The sequence below is a fragment of the Ambystoma mexicanum genome, chromosome 8, assembly GCF_040938575.1.
Source record: "Ambystoma mexicanum isolate Mex_15411 chromosome 8, UKY_AmexF1_1, whole genome shotgun sequence".
Classification (NCBI taxonomy): Eukaryota; Metazoa; Chordata; class Amphibia; order Caudata; family Ambystomatidae; genus Ambystoma; species Ambystoma mexicanum.
The window spans coordinates 1,177,744,334-1,177,771,362 of record NC_090929.1 but is presented as its reverse complement, the minus strand read 5'-3'; the positions used below and the strand labels follow the sequence as shown (position 1 = coordinate 1,177,771,362).

The window sequence follows — 27,029 nt, the reverse complement described above, 5'->3', positions numbered from 1 at the left end:
AAACAAAGGATATATCAAATTGATATGTTTCCTATAGTTCCTCTTGTGGCATCTTGGGTCCTCTCCTCATACAGCCGAGCAAATTATTCATCACTGGCACATGCAAGTGCCGATATTTCCAAGGCACTGACAGATAGAAGGATAGGAGGCTTACTTATGCCTTCTACAGGTCTCTTACTTTACTTCTTTTAGTTTACTAGTTCTATGAACTATCAACCCAATCTCTCCCACCTCCTTGACGTCACAAGATTGTTCCTACATGCTACCCAAGTTTCCTTTTTACAGGTTCTGGGCTTGTCTCTCACCACAGCACCACAAAAACCTGGGTCTAAAATACCCTTGTCCTCTTCATAACTAATTTTCCACCTTCTAGTGTGCCTCTTAGCCATCTCTGCCTTTCTCAGCCTCATTTACTTTTCTTTGCACTTCTCATCCTTTGTCACCCATCTTCTCTTCTCCTGCACTTTTTGGATTGTCCTCCCCACCTATTTTCTCAGACAATTTTCCCCTGTAGACTTTTCTACGACCCCCTTCTTGACAGCTCTCACCATCTCCCACATAACTCCTTGTACACCCTCCTCCTTATTAACCTCTACATCTGGTGCCCCCTTCTCCAAATCTCTTGTCATATCCTATTCTCCCACCGCTCTGAGCCACTCTTCCTTCTTCTCAGGCCCTCTAAGAACCTTCTCCTTCTCCTGAGATCCTCTGTGTACCCAGGCCTTCTCCTCATCTGATATACACACCTCCTCCTCTTCCTCCACTGTACCTCTGAGCATCTCCTTCTCAGCTCCTTTGAGCAGTCCCCTCCTCTTTTCAATTCCATTCATTAACCCCTCATCTGCCTCCACTCCCCAGCTTCTTTGGCATGTCTCTCTCTAAACCTCCAGGATCTATTTTCTCCAAACCTCCTGGGCCTACTCTGTCCAAGTGTCCTGGTTCTGCTTTGCTCCAACCATGAGGGCTGGCACACCCCCAGCCTCATGGGTTTACTCTCCTCCAGTCACCTGTCTCCTATTAAACATGCCTCCTGTCTCCTGCCCCAGAACCTTCTGTACTCTCCTCCAGGTGTCCCTAAGTGAGCTCCTTCCATGGACTTGCACAAGTCTTTGCTATGGCTGTTCTGTTCATAGGACATGGACTTCATCCCCCCTCTTTCTCTTGCATAAGGGAATTGAGCTGTGTACCCTCTATGCAGAAGGGATGAGGATTAGCCACTGTACCTCATCAATGGAGATGTCTTGCATATCTGTTGTGGGACTTGGAGTTGACTAGACCCATCCATTGTTCCACCCCCACTCAGTTTGCCAAATGCTGCCAGTGGCCTTGAAGTGGACTCCATTGGCCTACATGTTCTTAGCTGTAGAGCCCCTGTGAAGAGATAAGTGGATTGTGTGTCGTCTATCTCTTGCTTCAGGACCCCCACTCATGTGTTTTTTAGAGGATTTCAGCACCCATGCAAGGGTAGACAAGAGCACATGCATGTCTGGCTGTTTAGGATCACCTCTAATTGATTCTCTTAAAGGGCCAGGAGAATCTAAGGAGGCACAGTCATATGACTGTGTCTCGCATCTGTGCAAGGTTAGGGGTAGCCAGAGGAATCATCCTCATGCCACTCCCAGCATCACCTGGTTTGTTGCGACTCTCAGCCCACTTGGCAACTGCACCATGAACCAGCAAGGATAAGCATTGAACTTGCTACCTTACACATATGGGTGAACAGTCAGGGAAACATGCTTTGCGTCAAACTCTAATCATCCATGATTTAAATGACTTGAGCTAGCATCCATTTAAAAAAAATGTTTGATGTAACCTGATCAAATGCAGGGGCTCTGATGTACTCTACCGATTTTAGCACAACTTGGAGAGCAATGTTAACCGCGATTAATTTTACATGTTAAACTTAATCAAAATAAATCTAACAAAATGCTTTGAGGTTCAATATAATTTAACAGTAAAACTATTGTTCTTTTTAAACCCTGCTCAGCTGATCCATTTATACTGCTCAGCAGGAAGGGTAGAGCAACTTCCAATGCCTTGCAAGAGTCTCCCCCGCCATAAGCGTGCCCCAATCAGATATTCTTAAGAGCAAACATTGGGCCTCATTACGGGTCCAGCGTTAACCCTGCCGGTGCTACTGGTGGGTTGCCATGGGACCCGCGATATTTCACCGGCACCTGACTTCCCCGGTGCCACAGGCTCATTATGAGTCTGGCAGCCTGGGAAGGCAGGCAGGCACCAGCAAATTGTAAATCCCCATTCCCATAGAGTTCTATGGGACTCTAGGGCAGTGGGGACACAGAAGCACCGGCACTGTTGCCAATGCTTCCATGACCAGTCTGCCTACCGTGGCCGATTCAACCAGCAGGATCAGACCCGTCGGGCACAGCAGCTATGGCAGGCATACTCGTAGTTTGCCGGTCCGGAAACAAGGGTGCCGGTGAACTTACCGATACCCTTGTTTCCAGATCAGCAAACTTATAATGAGGCCCATTGTCTTTTTACTATTACACAAGATCAAGGTGTGAGAAAGCCCTTAGCCCAGGGGCTTCTAGCGGAATTCTGTTAACCCGAAAAGACTTGCACAATTCTGCAGGTAAACAGTCTTGCTCAGGTGATTCACGATATGGCTGACTTTAACAGGAATGATGGCAAAGAAAAGAGGCAAGAACACCACATCCTAAACATCTCCACAAGGAAGTGAAAAGGATTTTTTCCAAAAGGGACAAACAATTATCATCTGAGTTGTCATCACTAACATGATGGTTTCAAATTATGTTCCTACTGCAATTGCCTAATCTTCATCACCTTGCCATTCACCTCATTCTTGCACCAATGTGTATATTTCTTCAACTTGTTTTTAGATTTCCGAAGTGACTGATGTAAGAAGTCGGTCTTTAAAGTGTGAAATCATTCTTAACTCCAATGTCAGAGCCAAACCACAGCAGACAGACGGGGAATAGAAAGGATTAGACACAACATATATTTTCTTTTTCACAAAATGTTCTTGGCACCAACATTTTCTGTGTTCCAAACAACTTTTTTCCTTCCTAACCATTGAAACTGTTCTGTATTTTACTTCCGGTGCTGTGGTATAGAAAAGGGAATTGCATGCTTAATATTCTCCTCCATGTTATAAATACTGTGTTACTGTTCTTTCATGGTAGCAAATCAAATCGGAATTAATACATTATGTCCGCTGGGAAAAATACTGAATTGCCTCTGTGACACGCTTGTCAATAGGCATCCTGGCATAAGTCTGATATTTAAACTTTTGTGTACGCAAAATCGTTGTCTGATCTCAAGCCAATTTGTTCCCATTCTGATAACTACTCGGCATTCCCTACAATAGGCCAGATTACATAAACATTGTACTGGTGCAAGTGCAAGGTTGCACCATATTAGCACTAGCGCAAAGTTTGCCCGATTTCTAACACTGAGCAATATTAGAAAGCCATTGCACCTTGACAAGTGCATTTTGGCATGTTATAAGCACCAGTGGGGTTGTGTTTATAATGTTGGTAACAAGATGTCAGGGGTGATCGGGAGGCCTGCCATGACCTACTTAATCTATTAAAGAATGTACTCATCTAAACAACATTGTAGTGGAGTGTTGTTGTTAACACAGGAACCTAATAGGCAATGTCTGCAGCATGCACTATAAAAGTACAATATTTATAATCTTCTAATTTTGGATAGTAAAATAATGAATGCTACCTTATCAGAGTTTTGAGTAATATTATGTGATACCTAGCTAAATATTCAAGACTTACTACACACTTGTGCTAGTACAACCAGTATAGATGAAGACCAACAATGCATACAAATAAATCAGAGGCACAAAAAAGGGAAACTAAAGTGAGGAAGAAAGAAACGGCACCACTAGAAAATGTTAATAACATTAAAGTTTATCTTCATGTATACAAATACATTGTGTGTTCGAGGCCTGCTTATTGCCCCATGTATGTGCACCAGGAGCTGAGACCAAACCCTAAGGAAAGTACTTAAAGAACATAAAATGTTAAAGTCTAGATATATGGCACCTTTTGAATGTTAATATTCTGACTGTCAGTATACAAAACCACCTGGATAGATATGTCAGTGAACAAAAAAAAAGTGGTCCAGACATGTGATGTCATCAGTGATTAGAGAGTGGAGATAGAGGTGGGCACCACCACAAGTTTCTGAATGAATATCAAAGTTCGAGTTTGCTGTTAGTAAAATTATCCAGGAGCTACCAGGCTATGTCGATCCTTTGACACTAGGATGTGCAAGATGCAAAAGAACAAAAAGTTGGGTGTTCCCACCCAGCAGTGCCTGCTGCTCTCAAGAAAAGCTCTGTACAGAGCTATATCTTTGTGCTTCTTTCAATATTTTAGTATCTATTTTTCAGATCGATATGTTCAATCGTAATTGTTCTGTTTCATCCCAACAAAAATACTTTTTCCCAAAATCTTTGGTTCAAATTAGAAAACTAATTTCATTCAGCAACCATCTGCATTCAAATTGGTAGTGTTAATCCAAAAACAGTTCCTAGTTCGAAATATGGCCAGGCAAGTTTGGAGTTATCATGCATCACTTGGGCTAACACTGGCTGTGGACAAAATAAGTAGTGTGCTGATACCTATGAGGATCATTAGGGTTAACCATGCAGGTACCCGTATTATATGGTCTGAAAAGAACATCCTAAAAGCTGCCTAAGCAGTGACAACCGAACGTGATACGGATGTTGGCCTGTTTCAGGGGATGTCCATTGACCATATCGAAAACTGGATCTCCTCTTTTGCTAATAAACATGCCACTTCCGGAAACAAAACTTAAGAAAGCAAACAGGACAGAGAGATTAGTGACTCAAAAAGATTGCTTAGCACAGATATAGATAGGGCTAAAAAAACATGCCCCATGATTAGATTGTATGTCTCTACCTGTAAATTGCTTAAGGGGAATTTCAAAGCTTGGCTAAAACAAAAAAAAATATCATAAGAAGCTTAGTCAATAGCAAGAAACCATACACCTTCTTCTCGAAACATCTGGTCTTTGGTGGGGGAAGTGAGGTGTAACAGGACAACTCCCGCCTTGATTAATCTAATTGGTGCGCATATATGGGAGAGGTTCCTGATGGATCGTAACATACCCAATCACGAAATGGGTAACTTGATAGGGAATGTTCTTCCACCTTTACCGCCTTTTGAAGTTACAACCGACTTGCTCCTAATTAAGATTAAAAAAATAAAATCATCACGTGCCCCGGGACTAAATGATCTCACTAACATTGTATTAAAATCCAAACTGGAATTTTGGGCTGAACTACTGAAGATACTCTTTGAAAAAGTTCTCTTCGAAGGGAAAATACCTAATTTGTGGCAGAGAGCAAAGTTAATACCAGTATATAAGAAGGGAGACAAGACCGACCCTGGCAATTATAGATTATTATCTATGTTAGATTGTACTGGTAAACTTTTTGGCAGCTTGTTATTAAATCAATTTCAAGTGTGGGCTCAAAATAAGGGAGTGTTTAATCGTTTTGAAAGTGGATTCCAGAAGGGTTATTCCACCACACATAATTTAGTCATTTTGGACACCTTGCATACTTACGCTAGGAAGGCGAGCAACCGTCGCTTATACACTCTTTATGTTGACTTTAAGGCAGTGTTTGACCTAGTCCGCCGAGAAATTCTGTAGTTGAAACTTGAGGATTTAGGGTGCCCACAAGGCCTGTTATATTACCTGAGGCTCCTCCATCAAAAAAACACTGTCACCCTAAAACTTGATTCGCAGAGGAACATGACTGCTCAAATCGAGCAGAACAGAGAGGTCAAACAAGGCTGTCTAACGGTGCCAACACTATATCATCTTTCTGTTTATGACCTTCTTGTGTCAGGTGCAAAATTGTCCTCCAGTAATTGGTAAAGATGTTTGTCCCGTCTTAGCACATGCAGAAGATTTGGTCATTCTTGACCACACGTTCAGTTGTCTACGTAGGTCAGCAGAAGCCTTATGGCATTATGCAAAAAGAAATGGCCTAATAATCAACTTTCAGAAAGCACAAGTAATGGCGTTTACAAATATAAAAATAGCAGACACCAGGCTAATGATACAGGAATCTGTTATTCTTTACACTCCAAGTTATAAATATCTAGGTATTGAAATCGAACCTAAGGAAGATTATGGACAGTGTAAACATGCCAGAACGATTATAGCCACCCAAATTACAGCCTTGGTCCACCGTTTTATTGTCAGTCATGGGGGATTTACAGTCTGGGCTGCCCGCTTATTATACCAACAAGTCCTAGCCCCGATGATCACTTACGGCCTGGAAGCCTTACAGACGATTGACCTTAAATGGTTGCAGGTAGTCAAAGGCAAGTACTGGAAAAAGATCTTGGGCCTTCTTACTTGCATACCAGTGGCAATCATCAGACTTGAACTGTGCCTACAGTCATTAAAATCTATAGTGCTTAAGAAAAGGGCAGAATTGTACCTGACTATGTTGGACCCTAAGGATGATCAACTCTTGTTATCTTTGAGACAGGACACCCGGGAGGGATCAGGGAACACAAACCTAAAAAACAACGTGACTAACTATCTCAACGAGATTTGTTGGTGTTCACGAGGTGGGGTTTTCGCTTTAGCAGCAAAAACACCCTATTAAAAAAAAGCTGATTTGTGGGATTGTTTGGAAAATTACACCCATCTTGAACGACTGAAGAGTTATCATTATGTGTCATATATGCTGTATACTTTTAAAAACCACAGCTATATTTAAACTTATGCCCGGCAGTTCGGTTAAGATGCTTCATATATTAGTTAGACTAAACTACTTGCCGGTACTAGCAATTACTGGAACAATTAATCAGCTGCCGCTCACTGAACATTTCTGTCGAATATGTAATAAAGAAGAACATACTGAGACTGGAAAACCTGTATTGACAAAGTGCTTTAATAAAATATGGTAAAAACATATAATAACCAATATGGCAGATAAGTATATGAAGAAGAAAATATAGCAGCCATTTGGCTGCGCAGTATCAATACTACTAACATTAAGGTTTCTATTGCAATGTACAATATATGGTTAGTTATTGAAAGCCTTCTAGGGATCTCAATTTGAAGGACTCTAGCTACAGACAATTGATATTTTCTGGGGTTAAGCCAGTTAACATATATTTCTTTTCGACTATGATAAGGTCTTGGATTATTAGTTAATTTTAATACATTGTTGATATTATGATTAGAATGTTATCTTCCTTTGAAGATTTTAATGTGGAGGATTTGTAATGTAATGACGTTTATGTGATAAGTAGTATATTTATTTTATATGTTGTCTTCTCTTCTTTTCTGTATTATATGTGTATAATTTATTAATAAACAATATCACATTAGTAAGCAAAAAGTGAAAAACATTAGATCTGCCTCTCTGCCAGCCAAACTGCTACCCAGAACCTCACTGTGCTGAAGATTCCTTGCAGGTGTGTGCCAGCCTCTTCCATGTTGAGAACCCAAGAACAAGCACTAATGTTATCCTCAAGTCCCGGGATTGGGATTTAACACAACCTGACAGTAAAGACAGCCAGGAACTCTGTTTTCCACCACTTCAAACCTACAGGGTTCTCCCCATTCGAACCATAGGACACACATTTCCTGCTTTTGGCACTCAAGGAAACTTTTGTACCAACATGCTTGCAACTTGACACCAGCTCAATGCTGCACCATGTCCTCACGGAGCCTAGAACTTTCTCTGCTCAAATCAACTGCTCATTGCTGGACCTCGACGCGAACTGTTGCAGTGTCGAGTGAAATAATCAAGACAACTCCACATCAAACTGCCTCTTCATCAAACTGTACACCATAGCAGCAGGTTCAATACTTCAAACCATCGCCAGTATGTGACTCAAACCACTGGAACATCAGTAGCCAGCACATGTCTCAAACCAGTTCACATTTTAACTGATTCTTGCTGAAACTTCAACCAGCATCACTTGTGCGCCACCTTTGACCTACTGTGAGCTACAGCAATTGAATCAATGCCAGTTGGCTGCTAGGGCCAACACAACTCGCAGCACCTGAACTTGGTTTTATCCTTTTGCACAGCAGCTTGAAACCTGGTCCGATAGTGTAACACTAAGACAAAATGAGTTCCCACTTTGGGAACTCTCGTCCCCTGCACACTATTTATGGCACTATTTCTCAATTCTCTTCATCAGGGCTGTCATCGGCAAGACCCTCCTTAGGGCTCTGGGAAAGTGCGACCATACTGGGAGTGACTCCCCTCTTGGGACAAGGACTCCCATTCCCACACAGAACTCCCCATCCTGGAGACATTATCTGCCTATATGCGAATGGTAAAACAGTTATTGCTTCCATATTGAAACCACCAAACAGTGACATTTCTTTTATGTCTTTGCATCCAGATAATCCTGGATCTGGTCTGAACTCTGCAATCCAAGAACCTCATGAAAACCATTGCATTTGTGATATCGCTTTGATTCATTATTAGTGGCATTTTGTCAAATTCGTTGACTTCAAGGAGTTCTGTCTGAGTGCCACAGTCAAGGAAGAAAGACACACCCCTTTTTACTGTGATGATGTACTTAAGCTCAGGAGGAACTGTGAATGAAGAGAAACCTCATATGCAGGAAGGAGAGTGAATCCTATGCGGAGACGAAGCTATGTAGATGAGACATCCAGGCGAGGCAGAGCCATGCCACACCTGGGAGCCAGCAGCGATGGGGGAAGTGAGCCCAACGCTAGCTGACTCCTGGAAGGCTGGCATCCCATCCAACCGAGAAGCCTGGGAAGGAGAGAGAGGATGAGACAGGCAAGCCACAGTTTCTTCATGTGGCGCGACCATGAGAATGCTGTTGTAGGGCTGGCGTCTAGCAACCAATGCCAGGACCATATCACCGGGGGGAGCATAAATCCCTGAGCTCCACTCTCGAAGGACGTTAGCTGCAGAGAGATGCAGCTGCAGAGAGATGCAGCAGCAGGGAAGCAAACTCTCCCACAGAGATACTATCGCTGAGAGGTCCAAGTACCATAAATCAAGGTTGTGAGAGCCTGAGAAACCCAAGAGGGCATGTGGTCCATGTGATTCAGACAAAGAGAAGTAAAAACACATTGTACCAAGGTTATGAAAGCCTACAAGGTTTTGGGAACCTGAGAAAATCTGAGAGGGCAAGTGGCCCAGGCACATCAGAACTAGAAACACTTTGTAATAAGGGTGGGAGGGTATGGGGCCCTGAGAAACCCAAAAGGGAAAAAACACCATATGAAGCAGAGCAAGGGAGATGTGAAGACTTTCTATCCATGCATGAAGAACCTACAAGTTTGCCGCAGTCTGAGAAACTTGAATGTGCACGTGCCCATGTGAATCTGATTGACAGCGATACAAACTGTTTGCAGATGAGCAGGGAAAACAACCAAGGTTATGGGAGACTGAGAAACCCAAATGAGTAAGCATCCTTTGTGAATTGAATCAAGTTGAAAACAAACACTTTGCATCCAAGCTGGGAAAGCCATAAGGTTAAGAGAATCTGAGTAAGTATGTGCTGAGAGTAAGCAACTCCACTAGAGAGCCACAGTCTTGTTATTTGAGAGACTTACTTTAAGAGACACATATAGAATACCTTTTTTCTTTTGACAATATGTCTGCAAGAAAGAAATGCACTGTTGTCAAACTTTATACACTGCAGAGAAAACTCAAGGATTGGGCAAGGTAGAAGTCTAACCCCAGAGACCTTGTCCTGGTTTCATTCTTTTTGTTTGTTTATAAATTGGTAGGGCCAGTTAGTGATTAGGGCTTTGGATGGAAGATTATTTTTTTTTTTGTTTTACTTTGACGAGCACCCTTAGTATTAGTTTTGATAGGGAGGGATGTTCCCTCAAAGAAATATGACAAGTTAGGAGTTTTTTTCTTTTAATAAAACTAATTTGTAACATGTCTATCAGTCATCTGACTCCTCCTGGTTCATCACATGTGTTGTCAGCAGTGGGATGTCAGTGACCAGAGACAGAGTCAATCCCCATCCTTAGCATACGACCAGTCATACTGACCTCCTCACACCTATGTGATGTTTATGGATAAAGCCATCATTAAAGGTGGCTTCCAGATGGATGGCAGCAGAGTAACCTGGGTAAACCACCCTCCTCCAAAAGCTCCCAATAGATTCCGAGGAGGAACACTTCGAATCCCCTCCCTCAGAGATTTTTTTCAGACCTGGAGATCTTTAAACACTGAGTCACTGTGACATCCCTCTTGGATCACATGGAGCGATTGATTGAAAATGCCGATCAATGCCAACAGGAGCATCTCGACTAACAAGAGACAGGATAAATCCACCAAGTTCCCCCTTATGGAGTCTTACAACCGTAACATGAAGGTGAAGATCTCAGTTCTTTTTTTTTTACCAACTTCAAAAGGCTCAAAGCCCAATTCCAGTGGGACAAGGCCTTAACAATTTGCTCTTTTGCCCCTCTACAGAAGGGAGACTTACAAGTCTCATACCAAAATATCATCCCCCTTGGAATGATCCCCTCCTCTGAAATAAAACGAGGCCTTCCAGCTGAAATTCCAGAGTAGCCACCTGCTTCCTAATGATACCCCATAGAATTAGAATTGGCCGGCCAAATTCAAAATACCCTGAGCCAATGGTTAGGGAAGACAAAGCTACCCGAGGTATTAAAGGCTGTTGCTTTGGAGCAGCTCATCCAAGCTCCACCTCCCTCCCTTCAATAATCCATACTCCAGGAGCAACACAACCTTCCCTAGAAATGGCCATACAAATAGCCCAAGCCCACTCAGAGGCATTTAAATATCTTAGAGCTACTGGGAAGAAGGCAGAGCAAAAAAGTGATTGGGGATTGTAAACCCTGTGATGAATCAGGGGTATTTGTCCCTTCACCCTTAGGGGGAGCTCCCCCAAGGGGCTAGGAATCCCATTCCCATGAGACTCTCCCTATACCCTCCACCGTAATGGCACATATTGGATTGCCAGATGTAAAGAACATTGTAACCTCGAGACTTCGCTGAAGACAAAACAAAATATCCCAGTTAGCACAGACAGGAGGATCTGTCTCTTTAAAATGAGACGTGCATTTACCTGAGAAGATGAGGCTTGCTCACATGCCCAGGGTCAAGTGGATTTCGTGACCCACATACTGCTAAAGTACCCAGCCCACTGTAGCTATAACAAAATCGTACAATTACGGTACCACCCTGTGGAAGGAAAAGAAAAGGCAGCCAGGAATCTCCCAGTGGTGTGTGGCTTTTTCAATTAGCTGTTGGAATCCAGGGTTTTCCACAAAATATTAAGGCAAGATCTCTATAGTCAAAATCATCTTATCGTTGAGCTATGGTTGTTTGTCATGTGACTTGCAATATTTACGTCTACTCAAATGAATCCACAAGACTTGCCTGATGTAATCGGGGATCAGTGCTATTCCTCACCTGATGGTGTGACTCACTCACTCAATTCAAGTGATGGACTATGAAAGGTATCATCTGCCTCACAGAATCCCTGTTGCTTCCTCCCACAAAACTCTAAGCTTACTTTAGGGATTTGCTAATCCTCCTAACCCTCCCAAGTTGAAATTTTTGTTATTTTCTCGTGGTACATATGTTGCTAAAAGCTCAGTGCTTAATTTGTAAAAAAATAAGTGCCAGTGCCCAAAAAATATTGGCCCTATAATGCTGGGCGCGGTGCCGCCCTTAACGCGGGTGCGGCGCCTCCCATCACTGTGGGTGCGCCAGTTCAGTGTTAGACCTATCTAGATCGGCCCACCACCAGCCCATCACACTGCTGCTGCTCCATGTCACATGTTTGGTGCAGCAACTGCTGGCACAGGCTAGTAGTAAATATGCAACTAAGACATGCTCCTCCTGTAACTGCGCCTCAATGCTTTGTAAGCGCTTTCAAAAGTCAAATAAATAAAAAAGCATTCTGTTTCAGTCACTGTTGCACTGTATTTGTCTCTACCCCTTCTGCCCCATCTGACAGTCTGTTAAAGTAAACCAAGTATTGTTAATCGGTTACCTCCAGGAAGAGCACCCTCCCCTCAGCCCGTTCTTCAGTCACCTCATCCAGGTGTTTCGTGTAATCAATTTACTCTCAAGCCCTTATCAGTCATCACATCTCATAAATTCATCCCCCTTCACCCTTCATTCAAGCATGAGCATGGTATTGTATAACTTGGAAAAAAGTCATTTCTGCAAGACATTGTTGTGAAATCAACGGCCTGTGCTACTTCTGCTTTAGGGCCTCTTTCCACCTTAACACATATTAAAAAACTAAATATGTTTTGTCACCCAATATTCAGGAGCCAGAGGAGAATGCATATTCGGATATCTCCTTCCCACTGACCTGTTCTTGACATACTTCAATAAACTACAGGATGTAACAGACACCCACCTCCCTATCTGAGGATTCCTATCTGAGGATTGCATGTGCTCTCATTCGGAGCACATGCTCGGAGAGTATTGTACCCAGGTTAAGGGGCCACATCTGGTGTATAAACCACACATCAGGATAGAAAACATGCGCTGGAATTATGTAAAAAAATGACAGCAAAAGACGGTTGAGAACTATACACGAATATTCAACTAGTGCTTTTATTTATGACGACAGATTAGTGGGCACGTGCACCATGTTTGTCCCTGTCTAGTTTCCATGTGTGGATCTTTAAGCCTGAAATGACATTTCAGAAGTTCGTCTTTGCATGGGCTTTTCTCGCGAAGTGCAGCCGGTTCGGTTTCGGCCCTATACGTGCACCGTTCCGGGTCCCTTCGCTGAAGCTCGTTTGTGAACTAATGAGGCCGATAATATTAAAAGGAAGAATGGAAACACCCAGGCACAAATTCACAGTTCATGTTTCGCTTAGATGAATGCTATCCAGGGTCGGACTGGGGCATAAAATTGTCTCGAGTCGGGCTCAGCACCAATGAAAAAGTGGCCAAAGTTGCAAACAACATTTCATTCCTTTTGTGACAGACACTAGTGGGACCACGTTGCCACCCGGGCCCCGCCCGGTCCTGGGCTTTGCCTTGCCTCAATCACTTAGGCTACCTTCCATTGGGCCACCACCGCCACGACCATGCTGTGCCTGATGACAGAAATAGGTGCACGGTGCAGTGGCCCCACGGAAGTTAAGATTTTAAAAGAAAAAACATATATTTGGGTGGCTGGGGCCCATCCCTTTTGCCTCCCAGGCCCAGCCAGCCATGGCCTGCAACCTGCAAGCACGAGAGAGATCGAGATCAGAATGACAAATCCCAATGATTTATAATCGAATCAAAGCAAAGTGGAAGAACAAACAAAGCAATTGCATGTGCGTTGGCCTCGCATGAGTTCCGGTGCCCAAAAAAGAGTGCCGGTGTTGGGCACCGGCAACCACCCCCACAAATTAAGCACTGTAAAAGCTACAGAAAACAGGACATCTCCCGATTCCAACAATCCCCAAAAACGTGCATTTTTTTCCAGACTTCTACGGGTGTTGCTCAAAATCAAAAATAAGATGTGTATTGCTCTCTGAGACACCCAAGCTGCTCTCACTGTAAAGGATTCCCCCTCAAGGAATATCACCTGTTTTCTTCACCCACTACAAAACACTGAATGTGTCACACCACATTAAAAAAAATACCCTAAATCTTATGCACCAAGTCCTCAGTCAGTGACTACCTCCCGATATCCGCCTTCCTACTTAAATATTCTAACCTTATTCCAGATTCCTTACCCTTCTCCATTCTCCCCCTAAGCCTGCTGTAGCAACAACTGCCTGCCTCTGATACTTAACTAAGATGGAAAAACAACTCCATCTAGCAGAGAGCCAGATCTGGTTGTTAGGGTGTTCGGTGGTGTTGGTCAGCATTGGAAATTCAGTTTGGTAGTGGTTTAGCTTCAGGTAAGGAGTGGACATATATGCCTGGATCAATGTGTGGCAGGCCTTGAGCATGTAGATGTGTTCGCTGGAGTATATCTTGAGGTACTGCTGCGTACCATCTGCATATTGATGGACGTGGGTGTTGTGTTGAGTGAGGAGGGTCCTGAGCATTTCCATCTAAAGAACAAAATCACTGGGGAGAGGATGGATCCTTGAAGGACTCCATAGGTGATGAGAGTTGCTAATCTGGAGTAATCCATTTGTACAGACTGGTGGAGATTAGCAAGGTATGATGTTAACCAGCCGAGGATGGTTTCCCTGATCCCCAGGCAGCAATGTAGATTGTCCGTGAGTGTCTGGTAGTCTACTGTGTTGAAGGCTGTTGAGAGGTCAAGGAGAACCAGCAGTCAATGTTCATCATCAAGGATTGTGTTGGCATCCATGAGATACATGGTAGTGACTAAGTCTTTGATGAAGGGAGTGTTGGGCTTGGGTGGTCTATAGATTATGTGAAAAGTGACTATTCGTTGGGTTGGAAGTAGTAGGAAAGGTTTTCAAGTGTCAATTGTGGTGACATCCAGTTGGGTGCATGGCCAAGATGCCTTATGAATTATGGTGAGGCCTCCACCTATCTTGTTTGGACGGTCTCATTGTAGGATTCAGTAGTAGAGGACGACATCTAGGATGTGGAAGTCATCCAGGTCTCAGTAATGCAGATGGCATCCACGTCATCTTTGGTGATGACATTGGCGATCTCTGCTGCATGGTTAATTGCTCTGCAGACAATAGCGAGCATCTGTCTTTGTATAGTGGTTGATGAAGTGCTGATCGGGTCTATTATGATGTGGGTGAGGATGCTGTGATGGGATGCCCATGACATTGCTGGTGAGCGATGTGATAGACGTTTTGTGGTGATGGTAGGGGTGGGCTGTTGGGAGAGTGAGGTGAAACACATGTTCAAGGGAGCATTCCCAATGTTAGAGGAGCAGGAATTCCAGTCCTGTGCCCTTCAAGGATGAACAGGTCCAAACAGGATTTGCCCTTTTCTTTGTTCACAGATGAGAGACATCCTTAATCTAAGAGTTAAGAAAGGAAAGGAAGGGATAGGGCTAGGCAGATGGGTGGGACGTAGGCCATGTGATCATGTTCCACTTGCACCTGCTCACCAACTGCCAAGGAAAAGAGGCAAGAGGGCTGCTTACGTTAAAGGGCAGCACACCAAAGGTTCCAACAGATTAGCAAGGATTGAAAGGTGGGTGGGACATGGCCCTCTTGCACCTGCTGACCAACTGCAAAGGAAAATAAGCTGGGAGGCTGCTTAAGTAGAGGAAAAGGGTGGCAAATCAGGTAGACACAAACATAACTGTCAGGTGGGCGGGGCTACAGTAGGGAGTCGCAGCGTGGCACTATATACATCACAACTGTCTCTCGTGCAAAGGGGAATGACACTTCACTGAGACTGCAGGAGCCCTGTCCAAATGATCACTAAACAGATGACTCAACAGGTGCCATATCACAGAAAGCCTTGCACCAGTGCAGGTGCATTTCCTCATGAACTTAGCGCTATGGAAAAGGTTATCTATGCTTTCATGCATCTTTGCACCAGGATACTGTGTGACCAAGAGCTCATGCCAATAACTTGGCCTGAACATTTCTGGGATGGGGAGCTCAGCTGTTTGAGCATGGACAAATGAAATAACTTTTTTTTTTTCTTTTAATAATACAGCTCCAGCAGTGACGATTTTCCTTCAATTTAATTATGAAAAGAAACCGAGGCTACAGAGAAGAATGCGTCTTATGATGGCATACATTACCTTCTTTGTGCCGGAGGAGCATTGTCAGCTGCTCTGACAGTCAGCGCATACGACTGCCCCACCGCCAGCGTGATTCCTGGAGCGATGGTGATGAGACCCGTCCTGTTATTGATGATAAAGTCTCCCTGAGCCCCAGCCAGAATTTCATATGTGATCTGTCCGTTTAGCCCTTCGTCTGCATCGTAAGCCGTGAGCTGAAATGGAAAACCGGAATGAAAATCCTCTCGGGGTGGAACCTTTCACAACAGTGTCATTTTTCACAGTGAAATAACTGTTCAGCAGAGGCATGTATAAAAACACAGTCCACCCATGCATACACAATTACACATACAACAGTTGGCCCTTTAACTGCGATTTCCTTTTTTTTTTTAATGAACTTTTTTTTTTTTGCGTGGCACGTTACAAAACTACATTGAAACGCGCGTAAAAATACATGAAGAACAATGTCCACAGTTAAATAAAAAATATACGTAATTAATGCATCAAAACAAACTGAAACGAGAAGCAATCAAATCACTGTAATTCAGAAAGTTGCTGGCAGTTCATCGAAAGGGAAATGCAAATTAAATGTGTTTGTATTCCCACTTGCGACTCCGGCAGATGTGCCGAATTCCAGAATTGTTCATGCGTATTATTTTTATATAGTATGATGCGTGACATTTGAAATTATTTTAACGACAAATCAGCCTCCCTAAGTTGCTTTGTAACAGTGCGCCCTTGGTAACATTCAGCCATCTGTTGACCTGACGATTGTTTACAGCCCTCTGCCAGCATTCTTAATGGTACAATAGCTACAACCTTTTCAAACAAGTCGTGCTCAAATACCTTAAACTATATCTCCTTTCAGATGTTTTCATACGAAGGGGGACAGCTACCTCGGAAAACGCTCACGTGTTTTATTTACCATTATTTTCTATGAGGTTGTGACGCATTTTCAATTCAGAGCCTTCCTATTTTAGATGCTTTGCTCTCTTGCCATTGGGCATATGATGTCTGTTCTGAGGGCGCAGCTAGAACACACGAGTTTCTCAACATGCGATTATCACGACGGACTGGCACAACATAAACACAACGACAAGTGAGTTTGGCCATTGGTTGTTTCCTCTTTGTAGGAAGGCTTTAAAAGAATTTGAAGGCGGCTCGCACAGGTTGGAACAAATGGAAGGATGCATGTTTGATAAAAGCTACGAGGAATGAGTTACTGTACACACTGTCAGGGGGGATGACAAAGCAGGTTAGAGAGTATTCAATCTGTCAAGCACCTGGAATACCAGGGGACATTAGATTGGAGAGCAGAAAGGGCGGGCGGGAACGCAGCTGTCCAGGCTAAAGCACGTTGCAGATTGTGCCTTGCTTAGGTCCATCTGCGACCCAATGAACCTTCCACATCTGTTACAGTGGGTGCTGAAAGTCACTTATCAAGTGGTCCTTTGAAAGCCTTTTTTACTTCACTCCCGGGGGAAAATAAATCAAAGTATCCATCCACACACCTCAGGAACAGATTACCAGAATTCGTCCGCATCACGCGTGAATGCAGCCTGTCAGAGTACAGAGCAAATCGCAGCCAAAGCGGTGACAACCACAAGCCTACCCATTGCCCACAATCAATAAATCAATGCAATTAAGAGATCACGGCTGCAGACTTTATTAATTATATTCAGAGTTAGTTTACATGTGATGGACCCTAAATCAACAATGATACTTCTGAGAAATCAAGCTGATTATCCACTCTGATAATGTCAATTGCTTCTATGTGTAAGGTTTCACTTCCGGGCAAATTTGCTCTGGGTCAGGTTCACTAACACACAGATCAGTTCCCATGTATATTGTCTTTCACCCCATTGTGGGGCGCATATGGCCTTTGGCGGCCCCCCAGCCCGAGTCCAGGTAGGCCCGATTGAAGCGAGGTCCTCAGTGAGGCTGTAGGCCTTTAAAGGCCATGTCCGCCTCTCACAGTGGGGGTGAAAGCCATTCACCCCCTGGGGTTTATCATGGTGGATATATGTGTTTTGCCTCCGAAGATTGGCGCCACATGTCCAGTCAAGCATGTGCAGTCAATCTCCCGAGGGGAAGAAAAAAAATTTAAAAAGATGGCTGCTGCCATTGGGGTAAGGATTATTTCAGGATCCCTGTTGCCTCTCAACGTAAAAAAAAAAAGGGAAGGGCCTTGGGTGGCCTCATTGGCTAAGCATCCTTCCCTGGGTGCAAAATCTTTTCATTACCCTGTCTGACACATTGTTGGTCGGTGGTTTTGATTGCCCTCTCTTTTATGGCTGGATTGCAGTCACGTACTTCCTGAGGCTGGCCTTCATGGATGCGATGCTGACAACGATTCTCAGAACCTTTACTTTAAGGAGAGTGTGGGAGGGATTCCCAAAGTGTGGTCCTCTAATACAGGCTGTGTGATGGAGTAAGCCCCTAATAAAGGGCTAGAGGACTGCTCATCCAGCCCCCTTGTAGGCACCACAAAATCACAAAAAGGAGGAGCAAGGTTAAATCAAGGGAATGACAGCAAAAGTGGATTGTCTTTTGGTGGCTCACCTTTAAGGTGCACCTTTCCCCTATTGCTCTCATTTGGTGAACAGGGTGGGTGACAATCCCAGAGTAGTGTCCCATTTCATGTACCTATGTGATATGCAATGTTATATGTTATTTTTTCCTTTGCATATAGAAATTGGGGTTAGTGGCTAGTGTCCGAAACACAAAAAGCGTCTGAAATGGTCATGACTAGACAATAGAGCGAGGGAGAGCTACAATGCACTATTTAGATAAGCTATTTCAGATAAGCAGCCACACATGCCACTGCTCCAGCCAGACACCATGCCTAGAAGGCCACCTTTCGATCAGAGCTACTGAGCAACGGATTTTAGGTATGCAAATTAGCCGTTTGTCTTGGGTATATGAAGCTATAAAACCTAGCACTGGCACAAAAAAAGCTGGCTTTTGGTCCAATGTACATACCTGCAATGCATTGTTCAATGGCTCTGAACTGGAGAAGAACTCCCTGAGATGGCTGCTGGGTGGCGCTGTGCCTTATGTGGATTTGTAGCTGACAAAGCGCCGTTTACTCTCATAATTTAGGAAGATGGATATTGTTCATGCGTTTTAAACCCACCATAACATTGATCATGTGCGCTATGCATGCCCCATTTAATCCAATCCAGAGGATGGCATACTTTACTACAGTGATGATCCCTCATGAAAGTGAAATGCTTATGCAGTTGTCCGCATACTTGAGAGCTGTCTGTATTGGGTTCATAAATGTATTACTAGAATGTGGATACTGTATAAAACAGTGACATTCTTATAGAGAAATCAAATGTTTTTGAGCTAATTTGCATACCCACTGTGCGCTACTCAGTGGCTCTGAACTTGAAGTTCATTTCAGAAGATCCTTTTTCTGAAGAACAGGTGAAGGCTTAGCATTCACTGCACGGGACACACTAGTGTTGGTGCAAATTATATTTTACTCCTGATATTAAACATGGAGAAAGCATTAATATCGTGCCTGTAGTAAAACCCGAGAGGATCTCACCATTTGAGATAATCTAGAACAAGTAGCAAGTAAGAAATCCTTATCAGGGTGTATGGTATGTAATTAGCCAGATATTATTAAATCAATTGAGTCAAATATTATTGATGTATTGAATGTGTTACAATACAGTATATTCAGACATTAATTTCCGAATATAATGTTTTGTATTGTTTATTTCATAAAATGCATTTATTATTAATATTTGACCAAATTGCTTTGATAGTATCTGGCTAACTACACGCCATAGACCCTGGAACAGGCTTGTTGCTAGCTAGCTTCAATCGATGGCTACTGGGTTGTGCTGCAGGATGTGTGGTGTTAGCTTAAATGGCCTATTTTATTCTCTCATTTCAGGTAGAAGGGAGTTTCATGCTTTTTCAACCCACAAGAACATTGATATTGTTTTGTCCGGAACATTTATTGGCATGTAGATGAGAGATCCATGGCCAGACAGTGGCTTTACAGTCGAGAAATGGGGTCGTTTGTGAGAGTGTGTGTGGGTGAAAGCGAGAGAAATTGAGAGACAGAAGAGAAAAGTGTAGTGGCAAGTTTAGTGGTGGAAGCAAGGAGTTGAGAGACAGAGAAGGCCAGAAGGGGATTGGCGGGTTAAAATAGGAAAGGAAAGAGAGAGTCAGAGAGGTAAGGCCAGGAAGTGGAGTACATGGAGAGGGTGAATGACAGTTGGGGTGCAGTGCAGAGATAGGAGAAGCAGGAGAGAACACTAATGCCAGAGGAGGGAGATAGAGAAGAGAGGAGAGGAGACAGGCGAGTGAGGAGATGAGCAGAATGACATCAGGAGAAGTGACAGAACAATCATAATACTTTGTTAGATCCCTTAGGACGTCCTTGCAAGACTTATTCAGCTATGGCTAAGGGGCACTCTTGTAGTAATTAACCAATCTTACAGAAACATTGTGGCAGAAAAGAAAGCCTGGGCCAGGGAGGTGGAACCCAACTGCAAGCTTTAAGATAGGGTGCAGCGAGCAACCCTGCACCCCTAAACTGAGTACAACACTTAACTTGCACATATATTTTTTCTAATAAAATGCTGAATCTAAATATCTGTTGTCACGAGGTTATTGAGCATCCTATTTCTACCTAATGCCCACCCTCCATCATGATGGGAATTTCTGGTGCCTATCTACATCTTTAGATGTAAAAAAACGCAATACACTCTAAATCTACTCTACTATGACGCCTGCGAAACATGTGTTTCAAGGATTTCATAATGTGGCTTACATAACCTGTTCCTTAACACCTTCCCACATCAAGAAGGACTCACTGTGCGGTCTCCATCTGTTCAATCTTAATAATGTACTTAAATGCATGAAGCATATGCTATTGTTTACCTTTTCCTTTAAATCTGCCACACCAACATTGCTTGAAAGAGAAGCAACACCTGGACAAGATTGTGCGATATAATTTCCTCAAATAAAGATTGTTCCTTGTAGCCAAAGATCGATAAATCCCTCTTTGAAATTCTATATTTCAAAATAAATTGTATTTATCTCTTCTTGTTTGAAGAGATGTATTATAGACAAAGATCAGTTTTTGTTCCCTGGGAAGCCAGCAGTGAAAGCTCTTGTACAATCACCTCTTTACACCCTCTGCCACTCTTTTTCTGATACCAAGTCATAGATGGCAAAGGGCTCAGTTCAAAATAAGTAACAACTAACACAAGTTCTGAAATATGTTGTTGATCGCAAAACAATACAAACTGAATTCACTAAGCATACTACAAAAATGCTTTGCATACATTGCATGTTGTGGAAGAATCATACTTTTTAAAATATTTGTTCATTGCACAAATAAGCAAAGCAGATATTCCTCCAATGTTGTATAATGAAGAGGGAAAGAGGATGAAGGTTGCAATTCACCACCAGTTGAAACAAGGCTACCATAGAGAGTCTACACATGTATTGTGAGCTACCACGTTCATATTTCTACGTCAGCCTTATTTCAATAAATTGACTGTTTGGGTCTTCCACCCTTCTGATGGAGGTTGCTCGATGCCTTGACTACCCTTTCTACAAACATACATGCTCACAAGATGCAGTTCAGTCCCCCTCACCCTACTTTATCATGTTTATATCTATTTATAAATCACAAACCCAGCTGAAAATGAATGGAGTGCTATACATATATGACATTCAGGTTTGGGTGTAGATGTTTCAGAGGCAAGTGGATGGGTTGCAGAAGAAGGGGTAAAGAGGGGGGCACGATGAGGATACAGACAGTAGGGTAGAGTGGAATGATCAGCAATTGGCATTATGTTGTTGAATGAATGTGGTCTTTCATGAAGTTTAGGATGGAGGAGGCAAAGCTTACCTGTGTAGGTAATGTGTGCTAGAGACAGGTTGTGTAGCAGGATAATTCCGGCTGTATAGTTTGGTCCATCTTACAGTCCTTTGTTTCCAGTCTGGAAACATTGTGGCTTCTGATGATGCAGGCAATTTTCAATATGATGTGGATATGAACTAGCATCCAGTGCAATTCCTCGAATAGAGGGTTTATGTTGTTGGATTGTCTTAGTTCAGTAATGTGGAGTGTTGCGGCATGTTGGGAAGCATTGAAGTTGGCCTGCTGCCATCTCTAAATACAGTGGGTAAGGTGTTACCACAATCCAAGTGGGGGTTGCCCAGTGCTTTGATGGGTCATCTGAAATTTGGGGTGGGGCTAAAGAGCTTGATTTTGAAATTGAGCAATAATTAAGGTGAGAATACATCAAACCTCATATTTGTCAGCCATTTCAGAATTGGTCTTGATTGGAAGGGAGAATAAGTTCATTCTTTGTCGGGTTAAGCTTCAGGTAGGTACTTGACATTCGGTTTTGAATGGGTTACAGACAGGGCTCGAGTCAAGAGATGTTTATTTTATATAGAAACATGAATGTCACTTTTGTGACCTCCTTGGCTCGACTCTTGAACCTCCGTTCATATTATTTTTATGTTTAAAGCATTCCCATTTTTCAAATTGGACTGTGGGAAGTGTACATGTCTGTCCATTACTTTACAAATCTGTTGATTTTAAAATTTGATTCAGAACAAATACATGCTGACTGACAAATACATTAATGGTAGGAAATCGAAAATACCTCTGTTTAGCTGCACATCAAGGTGGTTCTGATTACCTGTGTACCAGGTTGCAGACCAGCTCAGTCTCCCCACAGTGTCCATGATGGCGGTTTGCCTAAGAGGATATGGTGATGCACAGACCTCACCCTGTAATTTCACTGTGATATATAGGTAAATATTTACTATTCTGAATTTCAACAAGGTAGCTCCACATGTCATCATACACATTTTATCAAAGGTTTGAATTTTAACTAGGGCCAAGGGTGTGAGCCTCAAGCTGTGCCTAGTAGATGTCAGTATTGTAACACATAAAGCATATGCCAGCCAATTTGAATTTGACCTTGCACAACAGGTTGCAATGAAAGTTAAATTAACATATTAATCATGCTAACACCCCAGGACCCAATAACCTATTTCCCAAATAATATTCAATGCAATTTAGACCATTGCTCATGAGTGCAGGACATTGGTGCATTGGGGGTAAAGTGTCCCATTTCACAAAATGTAAGGATATTTGAGCTGTGCAAAGTCAACTGGAAATATAGGAAACATAGAATTAGATTTGTTTGCAGTGAATACATGACAGGGTTGAGATGCAAATTGATTTATTTAAATTGGCTCCATTGTTCATTTATGAAAAAGGAGTAAAAGGGCTGGAGAAGAACAGGCTGGGGCATTTACTGACTCACTGACAAAAGGGAGCAGATGCACTGGCAGAGAGCTGATTCCAGGGCTCTTTCCCTCTTGCTGACTTTGGGAGCTGAAAGGCTGGCTCATTTGAACAGGGAAACAGGGGAGTGGACATGATAAGAGTTCTCCTGCTCTGTCCTGCCCAGCAGACAAAAAGGGGGCATATCGCCGCCCGAGGCAGTGAAGGGCTATCCTGACATTTGTGGTCGGAGAATCTTCTGACCCCAACGGATCCAGGTAATTAAGCAGTAAATGAGGAGCGTGTCGTGTATGTGAGAAATGTTTTACAGGCTGTTGTGAGATAGAAATATGTTTGTTTTCTTAAAGTAATTCACAATCTTTATTTTATGTGGATTCCCATTCATGAAGCAGGTTTTTGTCAAGATAAGAAGCTCATAGCTGTCAGAAATTGAGACAGAAACATTCAAGGTTACATTAGACTGCGCGTTAGCCAACCAGCAACACATGCGTAATTGAAGCTTATTACTAGAAAAGCTATTTAATGTGTACAAGCTCACTAAAGAAATGGATTTTATCCATGTTCAATTATAAGTCTCTGTAAATTAGCACAGCGTAATGCACCTTTTTGCTCATTTTCAGAATTTTAACATTTTATAAAGCCACACAAGAAAAAAAAACGAATTAGCCCGAGCATTCTAATTATGTGTCTGAATTATTGTGCTAGCACATAGGCTGAGGTCCAACAGTTGGTAAGCTAATTTTACTGCAGGTGGAAATTCACATTACCACGTGTGATAAAACATAAGGTAAATTGCTTGTGGGAGTTGAGGTTTTTAGAAGTACTATGCGCGTATTTGGGGGCTTTTGCCCTAGACTGCTTTTTTCTGATTTGCAAAAAGCATGAGAACAATCTGTCTCTTTATATGTGGAATGTATTTGTGCTTTACTAGAGAGTTCATCCTAGTGGCACTTCCACACCATTATCAAGAGGATAGGCACAGGGTAGTGTTGACTATGCACGGCTATTGGTACACGTATTTAATTGCCTCATCTTTGTGTCTTATTTAAACTTTTACGAGAGCATTCAGTCTGTTACTATTCTCATGAACTATATGGAATTCCCCTTGTCTAATCTGGCACCTCTCCAGCATTTTTATTTTCTTTTTTGTAATCAGTTTATTTCATTACTACATTTCAACAATATTCAGTTTCACACAATGCAGAATTCCTTAGAATATACATGTAGGCATTTGCATTAGAACATCCATTATTAAGTATTCAAAGTCTCAGTGCGCTGTCCCTACACCTAGGTGAGCGCACTAGTTGTTTTTGAAAGTCTATTGTAAATTAAGTTAGCTTAAGCGTAGTCACATGTCTACCCACGGGACACGCTATGCACTCTGAGCCATTCTTGCTGGGTCCGGGGATGCACTGTAAGTGATTTCAATCCGGCACACACCCAAGTCAACGCCTAGCGTGTAATGCACAACTGAAATCCTTATTTATTTGTGTCTAAAAGTTCTTTATTCTGAACGATGTACCACTCATATCATGCCCCTCTCCTGGAACCCCCCCCCCCGGGTCACACTGAACCAGGAATCAGGCTGGTTTGCAAAGTTCAAATATTTATTTATGGATTTACAATTTAATCACACTATGTTTTAATGGGTACACAATAATCACCAATGGGGTGATGTAACACTGAATAATCTCTTAATACACAAGGAATAATAGTGAGCAAAACAATTCAGCACAGAAATAGCACTTTTGTGTGTGTGTCAGATCAAATAGCACTGTCATTAAAGAAAGATTCCCCCTGCACACCCCTCAATCCCCAATAGGCAATGTAAAGAGATAGGAGAAGAGAACACGTTTTCAGGAATGGCAAAATTCACACAGAATATCAATCCCACTTTCTCCCAGCAAACACAAGAGAAAAACGGAATTGACTATCAAGCTGTCAGAATGGCTTTTAAAGTGATCTTAGAATGGACTAGGCAAAAACACCTAATATGGTCAAAATTGCTGAAATGACTCTACATTTTTATGGGAGCTGCTTTGGATAGTTGCACACAAACACAAGCAATGATGTAATACCAAGAAACAATTTGAAATCTTAAAATTCAAGTCATAGGCAATCAAAAGCTGTTTTACGCGTGTCAGAATTGCCCAAAAACTAAATGTGCGGCAAACTGTTCACTGAGCGATAATCGCGATTATGGGAGAACCGTATGGATTTGGAGTTTTTGATGTGATTCAAAGCTGGGGATATTAGCTACAAGCAGAAGTTGAAATTTTGTTTCTAGCACTAAAACTGAGGATTTCTTACACTAGCGGATGACTATGAACCAAATGAATACCCCACAGGAATGCAGCCACTTGATCAGAATGACTGCCCGCTAAGGACTTTCTTTCTTCAGATGGGAAAAAATCAGCGCAAAGATAGTTTTACCAATACTATTGCAGGAGGAAGATAGAATGGTTTGGAGAGAGTTCAGATAATTCAAAAGTACTCCTAGCAATACAGGTTCTGAATACAAGATAGGATGGGTTTAAGATAGGGATTGACTATGGAGAGTACATATGCTAGTGACACAGTTCTATCTATAGATACTCACTAGATATGTTTTTAAATGGAACCGTCAGGATTCTGGTCCGTCAAGATTCTGGTCAGGGAATGGGAGCTCGTTCTATGACAGACAGCTGTGCACATCAGATTGGATCTGCAATCAGCAAGGTGCTCTGGGCACAGGACTGGATTGGATCGCCCTTCTTGGTTCTGATGATAATTATTTCAGCAGATAAGCAGTACAGCGTAGCCTGGCTGTATTTTGAGGCTTCCCCTTAGGTTTGTGGGGTTCTGGATCTGGAATTGGAGGCCTAGCTGAAAATGGTTCAGCTATGCAATGGGTTTCTGCTTTGCCAAGTTTCTGGAGTCTGGAGCAAGGAAGATGTAGAGTTCAGCAGCAGGCAGCAGGATGCTCGGCCAGTATCAGGATAGTGGGTGAATCTGTCTGTCTGTCTGAGTGGTGAGCTGTCTCTATTTATGCTATGATAAGAGGGTGTGTGTGGTGGTTTATCCTAAGCTTGCCCCTTTGACAGGTGATTGGGTCAGTGTCTCCTCTCCGCCTTGATAGGGGGATAGAAACAGTGTGTCACCTTTATGGTGTGATTTTATGAGGCAGAGAATCCACACCTAGCCCCTTGAACACAAAATCTACTTTTGGCACCATACATATTTACACATGTGCAACCTCTATAACAATCACATATACAGATTACATATTTTATATAGCAGCTATCCCTCAAAAACCAGTAGCTGTGGGATCTTGTCTCGGCTTTTCACAGTATTTTGCCCTTTTCATAAGGAACACAAATTTATAAGCATATTTCTACAAGTTTGTGCGTTTAACATGGACATAAGTGTATAAAGTTTCAGACTTCTAGCGAAAATACATTTTGTGTAAAATCATATTTTCTGCCATTTCTTTCCAGAACATGTCACATGATTTTGCCGACTCTTGAAACGTGCAGCCAAAATTTAGATTCACAAATCTGTTATTTTTATATTTTGTACAATTTTCACTGGCAAATTATAAGTCTTTTTTAAGAAAATGTTCTTTGTGAAGGTTCAGCCAAAGATGGTTGCTTTAGCTCCACTCCTTGGTCTCTCCCTGGAATCCAGAAGCAATCTTCTCCCTGTTTGCTCTTGGCAGAGGCCATTTACGACCGTCCACACACCCCGCATTTCCTTAACAGCAGCTGTTCATTGTTCTCTTTTGCCTCCGTAGACCAAGTTCTTTCCAAACCCTATAATTACTGCTTGGGTGTGATTTCCTGGTTGGGGGGAAAAGCCATACTTCTGTGGAGAAACCTGATATTCCAGTTTGGTAGCTTTTATCCAGGCTTGATTTAATTGTTAATTCTTTTCCATTTTCCCTTAGCTTAAAACAAACTTGTGATTTCAAAATAGCAGCTAGAATACTCATTCAAGATTTTAAACCATGGGATCAAAACAATTACAGATAGGTTACTCTCAGTAACAGGCATCTTAGATTGCAAACATTAGATTGCTGTCAG

General features: G+C 42.5%; 1 protein-coding gene across 4 annotated transcripts in view; it reads right to left on the bottom strand.

The window, feature by feature from the left end:
- PCDH15 (protocadherin related 15) overlaps positions 1-27,029 on the bottom strand; it is a 3,978,145-nt gene that overhangs the window by 1,662,764 nt on the left and 2,288,352 nt on the right. For all 4 annotated transcript variants that reach the window (XM_069611238.1, XM_069611242.1, XM_069611241.1 and 1 more), the window contains one exon: positions 15,690-15,883. In XM_069611238.1, coding sequence (XP_069467339.1) covers positions 15,690-15,883 — 194 coding nt within the window. The remainder of the gene's footprint in view (positions 1-15,689; positions 15,884-27,029) is intronic.